Source organism: Procambarus clarkii, chromosome 33 (assembly GCF_040958095.1).
Source record: "Procambarus clarkii isolate CNS0578487 chromosome 33, FALCON_Pclarkii_2.0, whole genome shotgun sequence".
In the NCBI taxonomy this organism is placed as follows: domain Eukaryota; kingdom Metazoa; phylum Arthropoda; class Malacostraca; order Decapoda; family Cambaridae; genus Procambarus; species Procambarus clarkii.
In genome coordinates, this window is record NC_091182.1 from 29456379 (window position 1) to 29481147 (window position 24769).

General features: G+C 49.9%; 1 protein-coding gene across 6 annotated transcripts in view; it reads left to right on the forward strand.

Moving 5' to 3' along the window:
* The window catches only part of LOC123765268 (carboxyl-terminal PDZ ligand of neuronal nitric oxide synthase protein), a 497901-nt gene that overhangs the window by 271117 nt on the left and 202015 nt on the right, over nucleotides 1–24769 (forward strand). The window contains exon 1 of one of the 6 annotated variants that reach the window (XM_045753793.2): nucleotides 740–979. The exons of the other annotated variants lie outside the window; for them this stretch is intronic. Coding sequence (XP_045609749.2) covers nucleotides 866–979 — 114 coding nt within the window. The 5' untranslated portion in view covers nucleotides 740–865. Of the gene's footprint in view, nucleotides 1–739; nucleotides 980–24769 lie in introns of those variants that run through there. 6 annotated transcript variants of the gene reach the window in all.

The window sequence follows — 24769 nt, forward strand, 5'->3', positions numbered from 1 at the left end:
TTGTGTATTGAAGATGGTTACAGTGATGAGGATCTCCAGGGTGTGTGGGGGGCGGGGGGGGGGGGGTAGAGACAGGGAGGCTGTGAGGGGATATATCTTGTGGGGGGGGGGGGGTAAGTACCGAGTCGACCCCAATCGTGTTTGTGTGTGTGTGTGTATTCGACACATGTTTGTTACGCACACCTCTATTGAAGGTTAATAGGCGGGATCTTAGAGCCGTAACTCTTCCCCCCCCCCCCCAACAAGTACAACTAGGTAACCACACACACTGGTTGTACCCATTAATATAATCCCTGACGTCATAACTGTGTGTGTTATTAGTGTGGCACTGTGGCACCTTGACCTGCGCCCCGGAGTACCCTGTCAACTGGCACCTGAAGTTCAGGCACTGAACAGGAACTGCTCAACTACCTGGAAGCCCTTGGCACTCCCAAGCCTCCAAGGGCAAAAGTAATCGGTCATGTGATGAAATAAGCTGACGAAGCCGCTCGAGGAACTGGAAGATGACATAGTTGAACACACTAGGAAAGATGGTTGCCCGCTTCTATAGTACTGCGAACAGAAAGTGGAATAAAGGCATTTCCCTCCGCGCGTACTAAGAATTCCGCCCCAGGTCGGCAAGAGTCTCTCTCTGGTTTAAGCTCGACCCGCGACTAGTTGGTCACTGTGTCCTCCGCCACAACTGGCTCCCCCTTCCAGACCTGCCAGCCTACACCGGGCCAGCCAGGTGTGCACTCGGCCAGTCAGTCTGCTCGGCAGATCCTTGAGGAGTGGTGGTGGTGGTGGAGCAGCGGTGCATCCAGCCAGCAGTGCGCGCGCAGAGGTTGCCCGCTTTTACAGTGCCAGTGTTGTGAGAGAGAGAGAGATGAGGCATTTAATTGAGAGTGCCATGGGACACAATGAATCCGTTATGAAGACGGCTTTATGGCATCTGCTTTCGCAGCTCAAGTCAGACCCCTGTAGAGGAAATAAGATTAAGGTGAGTTTACTAATGTCATTATTTTTGTTTTTCAAGACGGGTCGTTGTAATGATCAGTCATTATCGTGTGGATTTGTTTGTGTTTTATAATGAAAGCTTTAACGGCATTGTACGAGGCCGAGCTCGATGCCCGTGAGCGATACTGACAGTCTCGCTGTCATAATAGAACGCAACATTTTGAAATATGAGTTTTTCCAATGTGTATAATGTAAAAATTATATAAATCGTTGTAATAATCTGAAAGAACATGACATGACATCAGAAGTCACCTACCCGCAGTTGACGTCAATACGCGGGATATTTAAACGATAACATCGTCTCAAATGACTGATTCTTCAATGATGATTGATGCTTCAATGATGAGTGATGCTGCGATCGTAAACGCTGTAATTATTCGGTTTTTACGTAATTGTTTACCGCTCCGGTAAAGTTGCCAAACGAGTATTGTATACAAGTGCCGCCCCCCCCCCCCCCCCCCCCCCGAGTTCTTAATGCCAAGGTGAGAGTCCTGGAAGGGATTACGGTGCGTGTTTTATTTTTCCTACACTGGCGCTGGAGGCGGCGAGCGACGGTGTACTGGGAGCTCCGTCACCGTGCCTGGTGAAGGCTGGCACCCTTGCCAGCCTTAACCTGTGAAAGTGCTGTCTCTTACACGACGTTTTGATGTCAGTTTCTCTCCGGGGAAAAGCGCTGTTAGTTTCGTACACCGCACTTTGGTTCCAGTTTATTTCCAGAGGGGGAAGGGGAGGGGGGTGCATTACGGGCTATTCATGCCCGTGCCACCTCTTGGGTGGCTAAATCTTTATCAATCAAATCGGGAGGGGGGTGATATAGCCAGTCTTGCACACTGCTTAAATGTCAGTTTTACTTAGTTGAAAGTTGCATTTTGTGTGTGTTTTTATGTCAGTTGCACGCCAGTGGAAAGTGCAGCTATTTGTACACACTGCACTTAGATATCAGTTTTACTCCAGTTTAAAGTGCGTCTGTTGTTGTGTGATCTTAGACGTCAGTTCGGCAGAGGTCTGGCGTCTGTAAGAAGTTGGACTACACGGGTGTTTGGGGCTAAAGCGGTTTTCTCCATTGATTGATAAAGATTAAGCCACCCAAGAGGTGGCATGGGCATGAATAGCCCGTAAAGGTTTTCTCCATAACATTTGCTTGCCTATATACCCGGCCCAAGAGTATGCTGAGACACGCTCGGGTCTGGAAGTGTTGTTTCTCGACTCTTCACATTCTTTGAAACTATAGTTTGGAGGTGGAGGATATTGTTGGCTCCCACGACCCCGTACAGGGTTAGGAGTGGGGCTTGTGAAGCCCCACTTCTGGCCACCGGATAGGAGATAGTCTATCAATTGTCTATAGAACAGACTGTCTCCTATCAGTGTTATATACATATAGATGTTACAGATAACATCTATATGTATAGATGTTATCCCTCCCCCATAGACAAAATTAGTTTTTATCTATCGTACTCTTATCTCTAACAAGAGCCAGTACTCTTGTTACTGTGATAGACCAGTTATATTTGTCTATCATCCAGCACTGCCTTCACGGTTTAAGGTTGGTGAAGAACCAGTAAGAACTTAGTTTCTTCACTAAGTCACCCAAACTGGAGCTCAGGACCTTGCTGAGCAGAAGCAGGTCCTGAGACTTCCACTCGAGGGCAATCACGTGTTCACACAGTGCCCTCGTGCACTCTGGCTGTGCTCCAGGAGTTCCATCTCCATCGTTGCTCTTCAAATGCACTCTACATTTAATGAAATTAACATTACAATTATGGACTTACTAAATTATTAATTTTTTAAATAATTATTACAATTTATTACAATAAATTATTACAATTATTACAGTAAATTACAATTATTAAATAGATTTAATAAAGATTATTTAAATAGAATAATCTATTATTGTAATAATAATATCGAATTCACGATCTTAATATCGAATTTCACGAATTTAATTCGAATTAATATCGAATTGGTTGACCAGTCCAGCAACCAGGAGGCCTGGTCGACGACCGGGCCGCGGGGACGCCGAGCCCCGGAAGCACCTCAAGGTAACCTCAAGGCAACCTCAAAGTAACCCTTCACGCCTAATTTTTGTTCTGCACTAGGCTGATCCAAACTCACAGCCCCCATTCGACTAAACAATTGCTAACATCCAAGGAGAGCGTACAAAGATCTTTTATTGTTTGAATCCACTCAATAAATCATTTATATTATTGGGATTACTTAATTCTAAATCTGTATGAACGAATCCACAAGGGCCGTGACGAGGGTTCGAACCTACATCCGAGACGATCCCAGACGCTGCCTTAATCGACTGAGCTACGACATGGTTAAAATAATTGCAACCGGGAAATTATCTTGATTTACCAATGACCTTGAATTTGCCGGCCCTTGTGGATGTGTTCATTTGATGCATCAGGCTGTTGTGGTTTGTGAATAAATCTGTATTTTGTTGGGCTACATCATTTACACTTGATGCTAGAAGTACTGGTCTTAAATCTGCACGTAGAAGTAACATCTTAAAGACCAGGAGGTTATCTTGAGAGGATTTCGGGGCTTTAGTATCCCCGCGGCCCGGTCCTCGATCAGGTCTCCATCCCCAGGAAGCAGCCCGTGACAGCTGACTAACACCCAGGTACCTATTTACTGCTAGGTAACAGGGGCATAGGGTGAAAGAAACTCTGCCCATTGTTTCTCGCCGGCGCCCGGGATCGAACCAGGGACCACAGGATCACAAGTCCAGCGTGCTGTCCGCTCGGCCGACCGGCTCCCCGATGGCATGGCAGGATGTGCAGAATATCTCTATTCTGTTTTCTTTTGTTGAAAAGCAGAGGTGCAATAGGGAGCCGGTCGGCCGAGCGGACAGCACGCTGGACTGTGATCCTGTGATCCTGGGTTCGATCCCAGGCGCCGGCGAGAAACAATGGACAGAGTTTCTTTCACCCTATGCCCCTGTTACCTAGCAGTAAAATAGGTACCTGGGTGTTAGTCAGCTGTCACGGGCTGCTTCCAGGGGGTGGAGGCCTGGTCGAGGACCGGGCCGCGGGGATACTAAAGCCCCGAAATCCTCTCAAGATAACCTAAAGTTACGCTGAGGGAGAACTCTGCGTCAAAGATGCGGAGTTCAACATCAAAGGCCCAAGAATTCTCAGCACTACAGATAAGGGGGCATAACTGGCCCATCTTCTGTGTTCAAACGAGAACTTGATGAACATCTTCAAAGGATACCTGGTCAGCCAGGCTGAGAGTCATAAATGAGGCTGCGAGTAACCGCGACGAAGAGTCTGGTTGGCCAGGTCACCATCCAAGAGACCTGGTCAGAGACCGGGCCGCGGGGATAATAATCCTCGAAACCATAGACAGATATGGTTAAGGGGGAAAAAATAGTTTATATAAATGATATATACAGTATGATAATGGGTCATTAGCACTCCGACCTGGCCACACCTGAGGACTTGTAAGTGGATATGTGTTCATGTCTCTACATATTGGCGTCATGTCCCCCCCGCCCCCCCCCCCCCCCTCATCATGCCAACATTGTCTGTCATGACCATCGTCAGTGCCTGCACGGCTGATAATGTTTCCATGTGAATCCAAATAGGCGGCATGCGTTGTTAAAACCTTCGTTAATATGCGTACCCTATTAATACAGTTATTTTGTCAGGGGATACAGCGTTCTATATATATATATATATATATATATATATATATATATATATATATATATATATATATATATAATATATATATATATATATTTCGTACCTAATAGCCAGAACGCACTTATCCGCCTACTATGCAAGGCCCGATTTGCCTAATAAGCCAAGTTTTCCTGAATTAATATATTTTCTCTAATTTTTTTCTTATGAAATGATAAATCTAACTATTTCATTATGTATGAGGTCAATTTCTTTTTATTGGAGTTTAAATTAACGTAGATATATGACCAAACCTAACCAACCCTACCTAACCTAACCTATCTTTATAGGTTAGGTTAGGTTAGGTGGCGGAAAAAGTTAGGTTAGGTTAGGTTAGGTAGGTGAGGTAGTCGAAAAACAATTAATTCATGAAAACTTGGCTTATTAGGCAAATTGGGCCTTGCATAGTAGGCTGAGAAGTGCGTTCTGGCTACTAGGTACGACATATATATATATATATATATATATATATATATATATATATATATATATATATATATATATATATATATATATATATATATATATATATAAAATATATCACAAAAAAACACTGATCCAAGTATGCAGAATAACCACATGTGAAAAAGAAAGAATGCTTAACGCGTTTTCGGCTAATTCGCCTTCATCAGAGCAAAGTAGGAATCAATTCTACTTCAGTCATTCATTGAAGTAGAATGAATAGATCTTCGATGAATAGATGCTTTGGGTTCCCGCGTTCTTATGTATGCATACACTTGTGGTGCCGGTAACCCAACCCATCCTCAGACCAAGTCCATTCTATCCAGCGGTTGACCCCAAGGACGCATTCATGCATTTTAACATTCTATTCATTCAAAGCTGTACTTTTCTCAAATATAAAATATTTTATGTTTGCATATTTAGGCACGGGTTAAATTAGGTGTTTAGGTTCTGTTGGCGATTATTTGTATTTGTAGCACGTGGGTGAAGCATTTACAGCGTTGTGGTTCGAACAAAAGTTGTCAGCGAAGCACTTGTTCCGGAAGTGTTCGAACGTCATCAGTTGTGAGTCGTTTGTTAAGTTTTTTATTCATAAACGAGGAGGGGGTGGGGGGGGGGGTTGGCGGGTGCATGGAATGGACCTTTGCCTTTTGTTTACCACCGCAAGGTAACCGATGCACAAAATGTTTTTGCAGTTACTGTGTTGCTGAACGTGATCCCAAACGTTTGTGTTTGAATGTTCAGACGTAATAGTCCTAAAAAAAAAAAGAATTGCCTCCCAGCAAACGTACACCATAACCACACTGTTATGTTACTGTTGTTATTACAATGTTGTGGTTGTGTGTTTGCTGGGACCTTGTATGTCTTGAACAGGTCCTCCATTAGCAAGTTAGGTTGATAGTTACCTAACCCCCGCCACACAAAAAAAACACTTTCCTGGACCTCGCTTTTAAGTCTGTTATGCTTTTGTATAATATCTTAAAAGCCGAAGCACTTAGAAAACTGTAGAGACTAATACAACACTGGAGAACCTTCTTAATGCAGTGTAGACCACGAGAGAGACCCAGGTCCTCAATAGGTAACTTCAGGCGAACACTACAACCAAATATGTCCACAAGAGGCGTCTTTCTAAGATGGGAGAAAATTGATGTTGAGAAAGATTAGGATGGACGGTTGGTTGAGGGGGCGCTGGCGGTTGGTTGAGGGGGCGCTGGGCGGTTGGTTGAGGGGGCGCTGGGCGGTTGGTTGAGGGGGCGCTGGGCGGTTGGTTGAGGGGACGCTGGACGGTTGGTTGAGGGGGCGCTGGACGGTTGGTTGAGGGGGCGCTGGACGGTTGGTTGAGGGGGCGCTGGGCGGTTGGTTGAGGGGGCGCTGGACGGTTGGTTGAGGGGGCGCTGGACGGTTGGTTGAGGGGGCGCTGGACGGTTGGTTGAGGGGGCGCTGGACGGTTGGTTGAGGGGGCGCTGGACGGTTGGTTGAGGGGGCGCTGGACGGTTGGTTGAGGGGGCGCTGGGCGGTTGGTTGAGGGGGCGCTGGGCGGTTGGTTGAGGGGGCGCTGGGCGGTTGGTTGAGGGGGCGCTGGGCGGTTGGTTGAGGGGGCGCTGGCGGTTGGTTGAGGGGGCGCTGGGCGGTTGGTTGAGGGGGCGCTGGCGGTTGGTTGAGGGGTCGCTGGACGGTTGGTTGAGGGGGCGCTGGGCGGTTGGTTGAGGGGGCGCTGGACGGTTGGTTGAGGGGGCGCTGGACGGTTGGTTGAGGGGGCGCTGGGCGGTTGGTTGAGGGGGCGCTGGGCGGTTGGTTGAGGGGGCGCTGGGCGGTTGGTTGAGGGGGCGCTGGGCGGTTGGTTGAGGGGGCGCTGGGCGGTTGGTTGAGGGGGCGCTGGCGGTTGGTTGAGGGGGCGCTGGGCGGTTGGTTGAGGGGGCGCTGGCGGTTGGTTGAGGGGGCGCTGGACGGTTGGTTGAGGGGGCGCTGGACGGTTGGTTGAGGGGGCGCTGGCGGTTGCTTGAGGGGGCGCTGGGCGGTTGGTTGAGGGGGCGCTGGGCGGTTGGTTGAGGGGGCGCTGGCGGTTGGTTAAGGGGGCCCCGCTGGGCGGTTGGTTGAGGGGGCGCTGGCGGTTGGTTGAGGGGGCGCTGGCGGTTGGTTGAGGGGGCGCTGGGCGGTTGGTTGAGGGGGCGCTGGGCGGTTGGTTGCTTCACATTATGGGTGTGAAGTGTACAAAACTCTTAAGTTGAAGAATTAGCGCAATTGTATTTAAATTGGAATTCGTACAGATCAGCAATAACCAATCAGAGCTGGAGAATGTTGCGCTGACCAATAAACGATAAATCGGTCAAATATATCAAAGAATCGGATCCAGCAAAGACCTGGGTAAATATTGGCTTGGGAAGAGAGTCGTCGATTTATGGAACCAATAAATTTCGGGGAACCTAACTGACAATCCGGGGAACATAAATAATCCCGTGATTGTTTCAAGCGTAGGATAGACATAGATGAATGAGTTGTGTGGATTTATATAGAAGCTGCCAAGTGTGGCCCAGTAGTCCTTGTGTGGCCCAGTAGGCTGCGTGCTGTTATTATATTCCTACGTTCATATTACGTAATATCTTCGACATTTAAAATTTGCATCATTAAACGGTATATATCTATGCGGATAGGCATTCATATTTTGAGTAATTAATATTACGCTTCAGTGCCACAATTGCCCCATTACAGTTAAAGTACATTAAGATGTACATAATTGCAGCGCTCTTACATGAATATGCAAGTAGATTCCAAACCTAGGAAGTGCTCAGTACATGTATCTAAGATGTTCCTCGGGGCAGCACATCATGCACGGGAGACATCTCCCGTCACGCAGGGTGCAGTCGCACCTCCACAGATCTCCAGTATCAGCTCTTGATACTGGCAATGGCACAAAAGAGCCACCACCACTTACGGGCTATTCATGCCCGTGCCACCTTTTGGGTGATTTAATCTTCACCAATCAATCAGCACATCATGGCGTGACGTCTTCCCCCCCCCCCCCCCCCCCCCCCCCAACGTCACCTGGGCTGGTCATTCGACCTTCAGACGGATACTTCTCACTTCGGTATTCCAGCTGAGGTGAATATAAGTCTCCCACCTGCGTCACAGCTGATGTCATTCATGGCTATTTTCAGAAGCCTGTTAGGCGGAGAGAATTTATTTAAGGATACAAATAGCACTATGGATTTACCCGTTAAAAGCTTTACTAGGGTTTGTGGAGAGCCGGGAGGATCCCTGAGGAGACTTGAGCCATAGACTGTCAGACACGGACAGGAATATCTCCTGTCCGCGTCTGACAGTCGATGGCTCAGTCTCCTGAACCAGGCGGGCGAAACACACACCGAAACTACGACGTTGGTACAACATTCGAACACGTTTTGACACCTAACCAGTTACAACAACCAATGTAGCAAGTTGTAACAACGTTCTAATACGTCATAAACACGTAAAGTCAAGTTGTAACAAGCGGGAAAATAGACAGTTACGGTTTGTGTTTCCAGGAATAAACTGTCAGACGCAGACAGGGATAGACTGTCTCTGGAGGCTGGCGCCCTTTGAGGCTGGCCTTTTCCAGTATATTTGACAGACACGCACTTTGTGTTCGGATCCATGTGTTCGTTTGCTGGAAATGCGTTGAAGTTCCGGGAGCCGGTCGGCCGAGCGGACAGCACGCTGGACTTGTGATCCTGTGGTCCTGGGTTCGATCCCAGGCGCCGGCGAGAAACAATGGGCCGAGTTTCTTTCACCCTATGCCCCTGTTACCTAGCAGTAAAATAGGTACCTGGGTGTTAGTCAGCTGTCACGGGCTGCTTCCTGGGGGTGGAGGCCTGGTCGAGGACCGGGCCGCGGGGACACTTAAAAAGTCCCGAAATCATCTCAAGATAACCAGCCGGGCTGTGGTGGGTATGTGGGCCTGCGGGCCGCTCCAAGTAACAGCCTGGTGGACCAGAATCTCACAAGTCGAGCCTGGCCTCGGGCTCTAGGAGTGGAACTACTCCCAGAACCCCATCAACCAGGTATCAACCAGGTATGACTACTGGTGGAGGGAAGTGTAGGGGCTTGTAGTGATGGGTGGTGGTGTACCTGTGGGGAGGGTACAGGTACTACGGGGCCTCGTAGCCTGGTGGATAGCGCGCAGGACTCGTAATTCTCTGGCGCGGGTTCGATTCCCGCACGAGGCAGAAACAAATGGGCAAAGTTTCTTTCACCCTGAATGCCCCTGTTACCTAGCAGTAAATAGGTACCTGGGAGTTAGTCAGCTGTCACGGGCTGCTTCCTGGGGGTGGAGGCCTGGTCGAGGACCGGGCCGCGGGGACACTAAAAAGCCCCGAAATCATCTCAAGATAACCTCAAGAACCTCAAGGGTGGGGGGCTCGAACGCGGGCACCCACTAGTGTCCGTCTGAGACCTTAACCAATATAACAAGATCTTTCCTCCACATATTATTTCTAAGCCAACAAAATTCATTCCGGTTCACTGAGGCTTTGTACCCTTGTATATGTTGGGTACAAATATACTGTACCTGTATTCAGTGGTAGTGCAAGTAGTGTAGTTGGGTAGTTATGGATGAGGGGGGGGAGGGGGGGGGATATCAGAAGCACTTAAATCAGCAATTAGATATAACTCCACTGCACAAGGATGATAGCAAAGCGTTGGCTAAAAATTTTAAACCGATTACAGTAACACAATAAAAGTTTTTGAAGCTGGATTAGGAGTCAAGTCTCCAGTTATTCTCTCCAAGGAAACCAAATCATTCCAGGAAAACCCATGTGAAGGCTTTGGAAATAATGTCAGACGACGTAATATTTAGGGAGCATAACCAAGCAAATATTACGTCAGCCAAGAAAAAGATACGGAGTACAAGAAACTTCAAATCCAGGGATCCCATCACAAGACGTTCATGTACAAGACATCACAATTATCTTGTCGTAGCTCAGTCGATTAAGGCAGCGTCTGGGATGCTCCTGGACGCAGGTTCGAATCCTCGTCACGGCCCTTGTGGATTTGTTCATCCCATCACAAGGCTTTGTATTCAAATCACTGGTGCTTTCCCGCCGTGAATATTGTTCGATACTCACTTCCCCCTTCAGAGTAGGTGAGGTGTCTGAAATAAAAGGAATACAGAGACTATATGAGGTATGAATAGACACGATAAGGCAACTAAATTATTGGTACCGTCTCGAGGATTCCGAAATCTACTAGCTGGGAAGGAGACGAATCACATATATACATAGATGATGAACAAATCCACAAGGACCGTGACGAGGATTCGAACCTGCGTCCGGGAGCATCCCAGACACTGGGATTTTTGATGCATCACGTTAGTGTGATCTCTGTGTGTGATGTACATAGATGACACTGGAAGGCCAGGCCCTAAATTGCACAGTACGATAACAAACTGCAGCGAACGATATCGTAGAAAATGCAGACTAGAACCAGTGAATAGTTGCCATAGGTACAATGAATCAACACTGTGTAAACATCAGGGGTCAACGGTTGTTAAACTTCCTCCCAACAAACGAGAAATATTGCCGGAACAAAACTGAACATGTTCAAAAAATATTACAGAAGTTTCTACAGGAGGGGCCGAACTAGGGAAGTAGAACTTTCAGAACTCACTCCAAGTGTGTTCTGAAAGTTCTCACTCCCTCCATCCCGTAGTTATGGAGGGAGGGAGGGAGGCAGAGGCGCAGATATGATTATGGAGTCAACCATCCACAGTTGGAATTGAATTGAATTATCAGGGGAAAGCGCCAAGCTCCAAGCAACAGCCTGGTGGACCAAACTCTCACAAGTCGAGCCTGGCCTCGGGCCGGGCTTGGGGAGTAGAAGAACTCCCAGAACCCCATCAACCAGATAAGCTGTCCCAACCAGCTCCAAGAGTTGATGCTGGTTGAACAAAGTACGAAGCTTAAGTGTTTAAATAGAACAAATAAGCTAAGCTTTTTAAATAAAGTCTTCTTTCAACTTGTGATAACGACCTGAAAACCTCTCAAGTCTCCAACATAGAGAATCCTGGCGTCGGAGTCCTGGGACGGGTTCGAACCTTAATGGTTTCATATTTATTTGAGGAAGCCCTTGTTATCGTCTCTAATCCGTACAAGTTGTACGCATTTCCATCCTGAAAACGGTAGGGGGAATGGAACAGCTAACGGTAGGGGGAATGGAACAGCTAACGGTAGGGGGGATGGAACAGCTAACGGTAGGGGGAATGGAACAGCTAACGGTAGGGGGATGGAGCAGGTAACAGGATAGGTGGTGGTGAGGTGACTTAATAAGCCCCGAGGTGGGATGGTGTGGGCGGACATGGATGGTGAGGAAGGTCGTATGCCTCCAGCCTGCAAGCCTGACCTGCCTCACTATGCCTGCCTAGTAAGACTCCTGCAATTGTTCTGATTATCATATTAATTACACCAAGGGTGCTCTGCTTGCTTCCGGGTGCTCTGCTTGCTTCCGGGTGCTGTGCCTGCTTCCGGGTGCTGTGCCTGCTTCCGGGTGCTGTGCCTGCTTCCGGGTGCTCTGCTTGCTTCCGGGTGCTGTGCCTGCTTCTGGGCGCTGTGCCTGCTTCCGGTGCTGTGCCTGCTTCCGGGCGCTGTGCCTGCTTCCGGTGCTGTGCCTGCTTCCGGGCGCTGTGCCTGCTTCCGGGCGCTGTGCCTGCTTCCGGGTGCTGTGCCTGCTTCCGGGTGCTGTGCCTGCTTCCGGGCGCTGTGCCTGCTTCCGGGTGCTGTGCCTGCTTCCGGGTGCTGTGCCTGCTTCCGGGCGCTGTGCCTGCTTCCGGGTGCTGTGCCTGCTTCCGGGCGCTGTGCCTGCTTCCGGGCGCTGTGCCTGCTTCCGGGTGCTGTGCCTGCTTCCGGTGCTGTGCCTGCTTCCGGGCGCTGTGCCTGCTTCCGGGCGCTGTGCCTGCTTCCGGGCGCTGTGCCTGCTTCCGGGTGCTGTGCCTGCTTCCGGGTGCTGTGCCTGCTTCCGGGCGCTGTGCCTGCTTCCGGGTGCTGTGCCTGCTTCCGGGCGCTGTGCCTGCTTCCGGGTGCTGTGCCTGCTTCCGGTGCTGTGCCTGCTTCTGGGCGCTGTGCCTGCTTCCGGGCGCTGTGCCTGCTTCCGGGCGCTGTGCCTGCTTCCGGGTGCTGTGCCTGCTTCCGGGTGCTGTGCCTGCTTCCGGGTGCTCTGCTTGCTTCCGGGTGCTGTGCCTGCTTCCGGGTGCTGTGCCTGCTTCCGGTGCTGTGCCTGCTTCCGGGCGCTGTGCCTGCTTCCGGGCGCTGTGCCTGCTTCCGGGCGCTGTGCCTGCTTCCGGGCGCTGTGCCTGCTTCCGGGCGCTGTGCCTGCTTCCGGGTGCTGTGCCTGCTTCCGGGCGCTGTGCCTGCTTCCGGGCGCTGTGCCTGCTTCCGGGTGCTGTGCCTGCTTCCGGGTGCCGTGCCTGCTTCCGGGCGCTGTGCCTGCTTCCGGGTGCTCTGCTTGCTTCCGGGTGTAACACATCTTCATGCTACAGATCTTTTAACCTAGCAAAAACAAAACAAAAAAATAGATGCCTTATTTAACGTGAATTTATTTTCCGTGTTGCCATTTTAAACGTTGTTATAATATATCTACACGTAATTTTTGTTATAATATATTTATTTTATATTGCAGGTAAGGACCGAGGATGGATGTGACGGTGTGTGAAGGATTGGACTTGAATAAAGAGTAAGTGAACCACCACCTTCAAGACCAACTGAACAAGGCTCACCTCAGACTTGCCCAGCTTAGTTTTTGTCAAAAAATTATATTCTTCATTAGTCAGCCTTCATCTGGTCATGTCTACGACAGGGTTAAAAGGCCTATTGACATAGCTCGGGTGCAGGGGGGGGGGGGTTGTGTAAAAGCCTGGTTTGTGCCTCGGAGAGGCTACGGGATCCAGTAAGTTCAGTAGAACTTCGGTTTCAACCCTTTTAACCCTGTCGTAGCTCAGTCGATTAAGGCAGTGTCTGGGATGCTCCCGGACGCAGGTTCGAATCCTCGTCACGGCCCTTGTGGATTTGTTCGACATAGGTTTAAACTAATGAAAGAAAGGTCCCGATTTTTTTTTTTATGAAAGATCACTTTAGAAAACAGAATGGTAGTCTGTTGGAACCAGTTAAGTGAGTAGGCGGTGGAGGCCAAAACTGCCAGTAGCTTCAAAGCCTCGCCTGACAGAATACAGGAAATCGACTTGAGAATGGTCCAGGACGGACCGAAACGTCGTCGTCGTCGTCCCTTCACCTTCTAGTGTGTGGTCTGGTCAACATGCTTTAGCCACGTTATTGTGACTCATCGCCTGCGTCTGAATACAGGAAAGACTAGACTTGAGCTCGGCGCTCAGCCTGTAACTAGACTTGGTTATAGGTCTGGTTCAGCATTCGATAATACTACATAAAGAAATGAATAGTAATGATTGATAGTTTTCTATTTATTTGGTTATCATTTTCCCAGTAACACTCGGACAAGCGCTGGCTTAGTAAGGTAGGCAGACTAGGCTGCTCCTCTCAATTTATTTTGTCGGGGGACAGGCAGCCTGTGTATGTATATACATGGGGTTATATCGAGGGTCCGCCGAGGTTCAACTCCCGACCCTTCCTCGAATGCAACTGTACAACAGTTAACCAACTCCTGGGCACCTATTTACTGCTAGGTGAACAGAGGCATTAGGTGAGAGGAAATGGACGCATTCATTTCTGTCCCGCCCGAAATTCGAACCCAGGATTCCCCCGATCTCGAGTCGAGAGTGAAGTATAGATGAACTTGTTTATGTAATAATCTAAGATGAGGTCTGATAAAGACCTTTTGTGCCCTCTGTAATGCTTTTTGCGCTACCGCTCACAGGATGAGTATGGGGTGCACAATAAACTAGCCGCCTTCGGCGGCAACAATCAAAATAGAGTTGAGAACGAAGCCAACTGTGCTACAGAGCCCCTTCTGTAGAACACTTTCTGTCGAGCAAGGATACACATCTTGATGCAACGATCATTTCTGCATCCTTAATGATCGTCTGAAGGCTGCAACAAGTGATCTTTATTCTCCAAAGCAACATTGTGTTTTCCAGGTGTAAATTATTATGTAACTCTCGCTCGCCGCTCCAAGGAGTACAGTTACAATGATTTTATGCGGGATCAATAATTTACAAGTTCCATTGGATGAACTCTGGCAGAAAGTGAGCTGCGGGGTCGTTAGGTCAGATTGATTGATTGATGAAGATTAAGCCACCCAAGAGGTGGCACGGGCATGAATAGCCCGTAAGTGGTGGCCCTTTTGAGCCATTACCGGTATCAAAAGATGATACTGGAGATCTGTGGACCATCGTTAGGTCAGCAGTCTCTTAAGCTTTTAATGGACCGGTAGGGACATATCAGGAGAAAGCGCCAAGGCATTACGACTAGGAGGCACTGGGAAAGGATCAGGATTTGGGATGGGACGGAGAAGAAGGGAATGGTGCCCGACCACTTGAGCGGTCGGGGATTGAACGCAGACCTGCATGAAGCGAGATCGTCGCTCTTACCGTCCAGTCCTAGTAGTGAGGAGCAGGAGGCGGCTCGACTTGAGAATGGTCCAGGACGGACCGAAACGTCGTCGTCCCTTCACCTTCTAGTGTGTGGTCTGGTTAACATACTTCAGCCACGTTACTGTGACTCATCGCCTGCGGCCTCAGGAGCCCGGGAGAGCCGGTGCCCAGGAGCTGAGATGCGCGTCACGCCTTGTCATTCATCCCCGAGGTTTGGGAGACGTGTGGGAGTGTGGTAACTGTCTCTGAGCCGTGTTGGGGGTGGCTATCACGCGGTAACCTTCTGATCCCGAGTTGACCTCGCTCGTGTCCGGCTCCTTCACTCTGGAAACTCTTGGGCATCATGTCTCGAGGAGGTTTTGATAGAACTGTTGACATCTAGTTTTGTGTTCACAATTCGCTGAGGACCAAAGAGCCGAAACTCAACTCTCGCAAGCCCAACTAGGTTATCTTGAGGTTATCTTGAGGTTATCTTGAGGTTATCTTGTGATGATTTCGGGGCTTTTTAGTGTCCCCGCAGCCCGGTCCTTGACCAGGCCTCCACCCCTAGGAAGCAGCCCGTGACAGCTGACTAACACCCAGGTACCTATTTTACTGCTAGGTAACAGGGGCATAGGGTGAAAGAAACTCTGCCCAATGTTTCTCGCCGGCGCCTGGGATCGAACTAGGCGAGTACACACACACACACACACACACACACACACACAGAGGCATTTATGTCTCCGATTTCGACAGGGGTAAACTAGCTGCTATCGAAACTTGTGTGTCATTAAGCACTTAACCACTGAAGCTGATTAATGTGCTTTTTTTTTTTTTACAAGCTCAAGTTATAGTTGCATAACACACATTACATAACTGGAGCATTATACAGTCAATCTTGGCTACAAGTCCAGTTGGGAGTGGTGAACTTTAGCTTACAACACTTGACGACAGTCAGGCAACCAGTGACTCTACGGAAGGACCAGCTTGGAGTGATGCAAGTCTCTTCTTGCATGACTTGTTGAGACACGGGGGAAAAAGTAACCTTTGGCAGGGAACGGTGTGGGTCCTGTGGGGCCCTCTGGCGGTCCACCAGCGGGTCCTGTGTGGCCCTCTGGTGGTCCACCAGCCGGTCCTGTGTGGAGCCCTCTGGTGGTCCACCAGCGGGTCCTGTGTGGAGCCCTCTGGTGGTCCACCAGCGGGTCCTGTGTGGAGCCCTCTGGTGGTCCACCAGCGGGTCCTGTGTGGAGCCCTCTGGTGGTCCACCAGCGGGTCCTGTGTGGAGCCCTCTGGTGGTCCACCAGCCGGTCCTGTGTGGAGCCCTCTGGTGGTCCACCAGCCGGTCCTGTGTGGAGCCCTCTGGTGGTCCACCAGCGGGTCCTGTGTGGAGCCCTCTGGTGGTCCACCAGCCGGTCCTGTGTGGAGCCCTCTGGTGGTCCACCAGCCGGTCCTGTGTGGAGCCCTCTGGTGGTCCACCAGCGGGTCCTGTGTGGAGCCCTCTGGTGGTCCACCAGCGGGTCCTGTGGAGAGCCCTCTGGTGGTCCACCAGCCGGTCCTGTGGAGAGCCCTCTGGTGGTCCACCAGCCGGTCCTGTGGAGAGCCCTCTGGTGGTCCACCAGCCGGTCCTGTGGAGAGCCCTCTGGTGGTCCACCAGCCGGTCCTGTGGAGAGCCCTCTGGTGGTCCACCAGCAGCCGCTGGAGGACACCGCTTAGCGTCCTTCTTCCAACCAATATATTCAATATTTCCGGTTTTCAATAACGAAGTAGAGTGGTTATTATAACGCTGGATCAGCCGGGTTGTGATGGGTACGCGGGCCGCTGCCAGCAACAGCCTGACTGATCAGTGATCACCAGAAATGCCTGGCCTTGGTCGAGGTGCCGGAGAACTCTGGCGATTGGCTACGGGTAAATATTGTAGCTTACAGACAGGACGGCACGATTGTGTAACTGTAGGTGGCGAGGATCTATATCTATATCTATCTATATCTATCTATCTATATCTCTCTTTCTCTCTTTTTTTCCCCCCCTCCATATTTCAAAATAACAACAACAAATTATGTTCATCGTCATGTCAGTGTTTATTTAATGGAAAGTACTGGTTTAAGGTCGAACTGTGGTCCTTAGTGTAGGTGTTGAGTGAGGGTTATCTTGAGGTTATCTTGAGATGATTTGAGGGTGAGGCGGTTACGACACCACCAGCAGCAGCAGGGTGACCCAAGGCACCAGGGTGTGAAGGAATCCCTCCCAAGACCCTGGGGCGGCGTGACTAGGCATGGGCTGGGTGGTAGATAGAGGCACGGGCGGCTCCGTCTCACTAGTAGGCAGGATGTTGTTGGTAGCGTTGTTGTTGTTGTAGCAGAGTAGCAGCAGTAGCGGCGGCAGCAGCGGCACTTAAAGCAGCAGCAGCAGCAGTTAAAGCCGTAGTAGTTAAAGCAGCAGCAGTAGGAGCAGCAGCAGTAGCAGCAGCAGGCCTTCTGCAGCTACTCTTCTGCTTCTGCTGTAGCTAGCAGCAGCAGAGTAACTGAAGAAGGCCTATTGGCCCATACGAGGCAGCTCCTATTTAAAAGGAGGCTTGTGTTCTTGTTCAGGAACAAGGACGCTGTTCTTGGTGAACAGTGTGTTTGTTCTTGACTCGTCGCCTCTGCTCATTGGGTTTACAAGTAAATGTAATTTACATGTTTCCTCGTTAAGCTCTGATTAACGAGAAAAATGGCTATTTCGTGGTTGAAAATACAATGACTGATTAATTATGGTCATTGTACATTAATACATTATTGTTACTTTGAGATGGTACCCAGGATGAATGTCCCCTCGGCCCGGTCTCCTGACTAGTGGTCTGATCAACCAGGCTGTTAGACGCCGCTCTTCGCATTCTGACCAATAGATTACAGCCCGAGTGTTCAGGTATCATTTGGAGGTGTTTTATCATAAGGGTGAAAGTTCCCATAGGGTGAAAGAAACTCTGCCCATTGTTTCTCGCCGGCGCCCGGGATCGAACCCGGGACCACTGGACTTGTGATCCTGTGGTCCCGGGTTCGATCCCGGGTGCCAGCGAGAAACAATGGGCAGAGTTTCTTTCACCCTATGCCCCTATTACCTAGCAGTAAAATAGGTACCTGGGTGTTAGTCAGCTGTCACGGGCTGCTTCCTGGGGGTGGAGGCCTGGTCGAGGACCGGGCCGCGGGGACACTAAAGCCCCGAAATCATCTCAAGATAACCTCCCTGTTGAGCACCGTGAGTGGCTGGCTGGATGGCTAGTTACGCTCCTTGTGTTTTTGGCGGGAAGGTGTTGGGAAATCTTGGTCTCTTCTTGTTGATAAAACTCTCTAAAAATATCATTTGCACCTTTTGCTTTTTAAAGTGGGTTATGTTGCACTTGGTGCTGTGACTGCTGGCATCTTAAGAAATTATGCACCTGGTTGATCACCTGGTTGAATCTGCATGTGTGCAGATTTTTAATTAGTCCCTCTGATATTTTCCAAGTGTAAATGATTATACATCTGATGACCAAACTGTTCACTGGAAGATGTGAAGAGACGAAGACGTTTCGGCAGGAGGTCACAGTTGGCGAGGGAATATTATAACGAGTCTATGAAACGACCCGAAATAGCGAGAGAGATGGAGGGTCGTGGCGAACGACACATCCTTGAGCATGGCACCGAAGGCTCGCGTAAATAGAACGACATAATTAGCATCTGGGAAGACGGCAGAATGACCATTAAGAAGCCCGAGGAAGGAGGTCTTGAGAGCGATGTGCACCCATGTGTGTGAGGCCAGTATGCTGCACGAGCCTGGAACCCACTATATAAGAGTGGTCTACGTCCACGAATCATGATCGAGGCTGTCAAGTTTGATCTCCGGGCGGAACAGAAATAATTGAGCACTTTTCCTTTCGCCTGATACATCTATTCACCTAGCAGTAAATGGGCGTCCTGGACGAGGCAGTGGCAACACACACACTCGGCGCCTCGCGCGCAGTTTGGTCAGGGTTCGAGTCCTGGCCACAAGGAGCTGGTCCTTCAGGAGTAGCGCCCAGTCCTTAACTGTTCGCCCCTGTTCACCCAGCAGTAACTGGGTACCTGGTTATTAACAGATTATTGGGCTGTGTTCCAGGGAACTGTAGCGGGTGCGGCTTACCAAGAGCTACAGGAAGAGAGAGAGAGCTCTCGGCCTGTTCCTGTACCCACCTGTATATAGCAAAAAGTACCCCTGAGTTAGGCAACTGTAATGGGTAGCATCCTGCAGAAGGTTAGTTGTTGACCTAGACTCCTAGAGTGACCTCGATAACCCCACGTCCAGCCTTCCTGGTCCCCCAACAACGGGAATTAACTTTTAAAAACAAAAATGAACTAAAACCAGCCTAGTAAATGTTGGGATGTATGGAGACAAGCCTCGAACAAGAACTGGGAGGATTAACTGTGAGGAAAGGCTAAGTGGACTACATCTCTCCTCACTTCAGAAAGAGAATCGGAGACATGATAACGACATATTAGATTATCAGGAGAACTGTGATGGACCAAGAACGTGTTCAGTACTTGGTACGTTTGAACAGGACATTATGAATGGAAAGTTGGCAGAATGTTAGAAAGCAACTGTAGAGGAGCGTCGACAGTCACTATATGACAGTGGACAGCTGTCCATTACGTCAATATATGGACGATCATAATTACTATAAGTACTGTCCAAACAGGAGGATGAGCTACACTACAAGCAGGAAGAGTTAATGACAAAGCCATTCGTCGTGACCTTGATAATTACACGTAAAGTTGACGCGGGGAAAGACCGCTCCGAACACACCAACTCCGCAAGTATTGGTCGTCTGGGGGGACAAGATCTACTAACACCGTGAAGAGGCGGGTTTGGTGGGTTTATCTTCATGGTATGTGTCATGTGTCTCCGTCTCTCTCACACACAGCATCCTCATTATTGTGGCACGCTTGTTACTCGGGTAATATACTTGTGTGCGATTGTGTCGTCGACTAGTCGTGTCGTGGAGAGCGAGACAGAGCGTGGCGCGCCAGTATGTAGGTCAGTGATAAACTCGCCAGGTTTACCTTTGGGACGAGGTTATACATTAGCGTAGAGGAAGATGAAGAGGCGTGTGTGTGTTGTGGAGCCTTGTCGTCGTAGCGTAACGCGGCACATTAAGGCGACAAGGAAGCCCCTGTTTCAGGACCTGAATCACGGGGGAAATATTGCTCTGTCTGAGAGAAGTGGCGGAGGCCCGTACCTGGGAAGATGGCTGATAATGTTATTTACATTGAAACGCCCTTTGCTTGTGCTGGTCAGCAGCTGCTGACGTCAGTAGCATCTGCAGCTGCTGACGTCAGTTGCAGCAGCTAGGGATGTTAGGTGCTACTGCTGCTCCAGGTTTAAGGATATTTCCGTCGTCGTTATGGTGAGCGAAGGAGACAGATTGCATCCAATATTGGGTTTTGGGGCTTCGGCTAGACTGCTGCTTCACAGCTAAATTTGAGGAGAGTGGGCGAGCGTGGCGATGACGAGGCGGCCCGGACTGTAAATGTCGTCTTTTGCCTCGGCCTGGGCCTTGCCTGGGCCTTGCCTGGGCCTTGCCTGGGCCTTGCCTGGGCCTTGCCTGGGCCTTGCCTGGGCCTTGCCTGGGCCTTGCCTGGGCCTTGCCTGGGCCTTGCCTGGGCCTTGCCTGGGCCTTGCCTGGGCCTTGCCTGGGCCTTGCCTGGGCCTTGCCTGGCCAGGTAGGCGCTTGATGCTGGTAGGCGCTACTGGTCTTGGCCGCTTGTGCTACCATTACCGAGCTCATCTGGTCGGCACCATTCTACCCCAACGAGTGGCGGACCTTCTCGGACGTTGCGCCCAAAAGTCACAGAATTAAACCCACCAAGATAAATAGACGCTGATACGCGTTGGCATTTGTCTTTCGCCTTCGCTATATATAGATCCTGAGTGGAACTTGTGTGTTTTGTGGTGGTTGTTGTCTTAATAGTGTAAAGGGTAGACAGCGAGTGTTAATATCATGTCTTGCGTGCGTGCGTGTATTCTCTTGGCTAGCATCCTTTGGTTAGTGTTTTTTTGTGTGTGTATTCTTGAGGTTAAAGGACAGTGGTTGCGTGCGTGAGAGGAGCAACCTTACCTTACCTTGAGGTGCTTCCGGGGCTTAGCGTCCCCGCGGCCCGGTCGTCGACCAGGCCTCTTGGTTGCCGGACTGCTTCCTGGTATAACCTGGTGCGTATATACGCAGGCATTCACTTCCTCTTGCAGTGTTTACCTTCATTACTATGCAGTTGCTGGAGTTTGGCTCTAGTGCCTACTTAAGACAATTTTTTGATGTTTAGCTAGTCAAGGACGTTCTGTAGTTCCTTAGTGTTCCTCGAAGTGGAGTGTTTAGCAGTCTCTCCGTGTGCCTGCAGCAACAGGTTTGACACGTGTGTGTGTCGAGTGACCAGGCATGTGTGTGCATGTGTGTGGAGTGAGTCAGGAACACCTGTATGTCCCCCAGGGCAGGTGAGACTACTAGCCTAAGGCCTCGCCTCAAATCAATAACTCTCCGTTCTCATTTGACTGCAGGATCCTGAATGATATAATTGGAATTGAAAATAACTATCGTAATTAATTTGTGCGTGAATGTAATTCCCATCAAAGAGGGCGTCAGGAGGGAGTGTGATTAACGAGACAGAGAGCATATCATACGCTCGTATGATATGATATTAACGAGCCATACGAGCATATCATACGCGGGCTTATCTGTTTCACGTCGGTCTCGGTATTAGAGAACACTTTTTGGTTCACTCCATCACGAGTATTGTGGCACGCTTCATGCCGGTGTCTTTGTAACGGGGGATATTAAAGCTTATAGCAAAGGAGACGGTCTTGACTTCTCCTTGGGGAGTGTTGAGACCCTTTCCCAATAGTTCCAAGTAGTACGGGCTATGGTGAGCCCGTAGTGGACTTACCTGGCACAGGAGCGGGGCAAGTAGCACGGGCTATGGTGAGCCCGTAGTGGACTTACCTGGCACAGGAGCGGGGCTGTAGGTGTATCATACGCATCATTGTGCGTATGATGAGGTATTGAGAAGTGTGGACATGTGGGGCTCTTGGGAGGGGGAGGGGGGTTGGGGGTTAGTGCCTCCTTCATCGCTACTAATCCTCCTCCCTCCCCCTCTTTCATCCATCAACCTTTCCAAACTATTCTACCTGTCAGATGGTGTCAGTACTGGTAGCCCCACTCCACCTGGTGCGAGACACGGACCCGTTGGAGATCAATAACCCATTCACAGCCTCTCCCTCCCTCTCTCTCCTCTCCCGTAAAAATGAGGTAAGTAGGAGTTTGAATAGTAAGGGTGGAGGAGGCGGCGGCCCCTTTACACTCTGCTGTGCCTGGTGACGGGGGTCTGCTGTGCCTGGTGACGGGGGTCTGCTGTGCCTGGTGACGGGGGTCTGCTGTGCCTGGTGACGGGGGTCTGCTGTGCCTGGTGACGGGGGTCTGCTGTGCCTGGTGACGGGGGTCTGCTGTGCCTGGTGACGGGGTCTGCTGTGCCTGGTGACGGGGGTCTGCTGTGCCTGGTGACGGGGGTCTGCTGTGCCTGGTGACGGGGGTCTGCTGTGCCTGGTGACGGGGTCTGCTGTGCCTGGTGACGGGGGTCTGCTGTGCCTGGTGACGGGGGTCTGCTGTGCCTGGTGACGGGGTCTGCTGTGAGGGGCTCAGTGGTTGAAGGGAGAGGCACAAGGAGAGGACAGAGGAACAGTGAATTGTTGAGAAAAGTAACGGAAACCAAGATCTCATCCCCAGCTTGGAAAAGGTAAACCAGTAGTGAAAAGGGAAAAGGTATGAAGATTCAATTAGTTTCAAAATAAGGAGGCAAAGTGTAAGGAGGAGGAGGAGGAGGAAGAAGTAGGAAGCCAAGCTGGGTGGTATAGGTTACGGGGGGTGGGGGAGGGACAGTATGCTGGCTGCTGGCCGTCATAACTTGGTGAGCCGTGATCTGGTATGATTATGGTGGCGTACGTCCTGGTGTTTGACACGCCACTGCTTCAGTACTTTACTGCTTCAGACCTTTACTGCTTCAGACCTTTACTGCTTCAGACCTTTACTGCTTCAGACCTTTACTGCTTCCAGGACTCAGTGTTTGAAGAGCTCTCCACGGGCTTCTTTATTGAGCTTTACTCTGAATTAAACGAGTCGCTGGCAGACATTTAAAGTCTGCTGACCTGACCTGACCTGACCTCCATCCTCAAGAGACTGTAACTTAGTGGTAATTGTGTTTTCCTCTTGACTGTTAAAACGTCGGCGTTAATACGACTATAGAGCACTGGGAAGGAGTCAGGATAAGGACTTGGGATGGGACGGGGGGGGGGGGGGAAAGGAATGGTGCCCAACCACTTGTGGACGGTCGGGGATTGAACGCCGACCTGCATGACGCGCTACCGTCGCTCTACCGTCCAGTCCAAGTGGTTGGGCTGGACTGGACTGAGTAGGAGTGTTGTGTTCAAGTTGTTCCTTCAACATTCTACTGGTTTATGGTGAGATCTTCTGGGCGCCTTAGCATCCTCCGCTGACAGCATCCTCCGCTGACAGCATCCTCAGCATCCTCCCTCTGGCACCCAATCATAACAACTCTATTCAAAAATTCTCGCTTTCAATTAAGAATTCCTCTGGCCGCGCTGGAAATAATATTCTTACCCGCGCCGAGAAGAATGTAACTTCTCAATATAAATACGAAACATCCTTACTAAAAAGTAAAACCAAATACATAATTTATAATAGATTTTCGTCAGAGTGGAAAGAGAAAGTTTAAACCGTCACGACTAAAATAGTTTGTCGTGCAGAAAGGAAAACTTTGGAGTTCGGATGAGCGGTTCCATGTCCAGAAATTATATTATAGAACTAATATTTCTTACTAATGGCTACCAGAACTACTTCTTCACAGCTCTCGTTAGTCTCTCCCCCCCTTCATTTAGCGACCCGTCCTCATAAACAAAGACTAAATGTTTGTTAAACCACCCGCCGAACCCCCGGTTTATGAATGAAAAAAAAACACTATACACTTCTCTGTTCCAAGTAGCACGGGCTATGGTGAGTCCGTAACTTACCTGGCACAGGAGCGGGGCAAGTAGCACGGGCTATGGTGAGCTCGTAACTTACCTGGCACAGGAGCGGGGCAAGTAGCACGGGCTATGGCGAGTCCGTAACTTACCTGGCACAGGAGCGGGGCAAGTAGCCCGGGCTATGGTGAGCCCGTAACTTACCTGGCACAGGAGCGGGGCAAGTAGCACGGGCTATGGTGAGCCCGTAGTGGACTTGCCTGGCACAGGAGCGGGGCAAGTAGCCTGGGCTATGGTGAACCCGTAGTGGACTTACCTGGCACAGGAGCGGGGCAAGTAGCCCGGGCTATGGTGAGCCCGTAGTGGACTTACCTGGCACAGGAGCGGGGCAAGTAGCCCGGGCTATGGTGAGCCCGTAGTGGACTTACCTGGCACAGGAGAGGTGCTGAGCTTGGAGCAGTGTTTTGTGCACGGCCTCTGCTCCAGACGCACTTCTCTAAATGCTTCACCCTCGTGCACCCAATACCAGTAAGTACCTAACCTAACCTTCAGCCTAACTATTCAACACATTCTAATATACAATAACAATTATGAATGCGTCTTCGTGGGTTAAAGTGTCGTCTGCCGCAGCCTTGCCTAGGGACAGGCTGCGATGTAGGCACACAGATGTGTATTCACCTAGTTGTGCTTGCGGGGTTGAGCTACGGCTCTTTGGTCCCGCCTCTCAACCGTCAATCTACTGGTGTATAGATTCCTGAGTTTCTCAACTTCTATCATATCTACATTTGAAGCTGTGTATGGAGTCAGCCTCCACCACATCACTGTCTTTGTTGTTGTGTAAGTGTTCCTGGGAGTTATTCATTTATATGGAACAGAAAGTAGCTTTATCTTTGTCCAATAAAAGATAATATAATACCTTCACTTTCCATAATTTAGAGTGTCTAATTTCTAGATAATAAAACGCGTTGTTCGCTTGCTATTAATTATTCAGTTTTATGAATAATGTTTCCATTTTTGTTCTTCAGTCACTGTTCTTTTTACTGTGGTGTTCGTGAGCACTTGTAGTGTAGGTAACAGGGGGCATCAGGGTGAAATA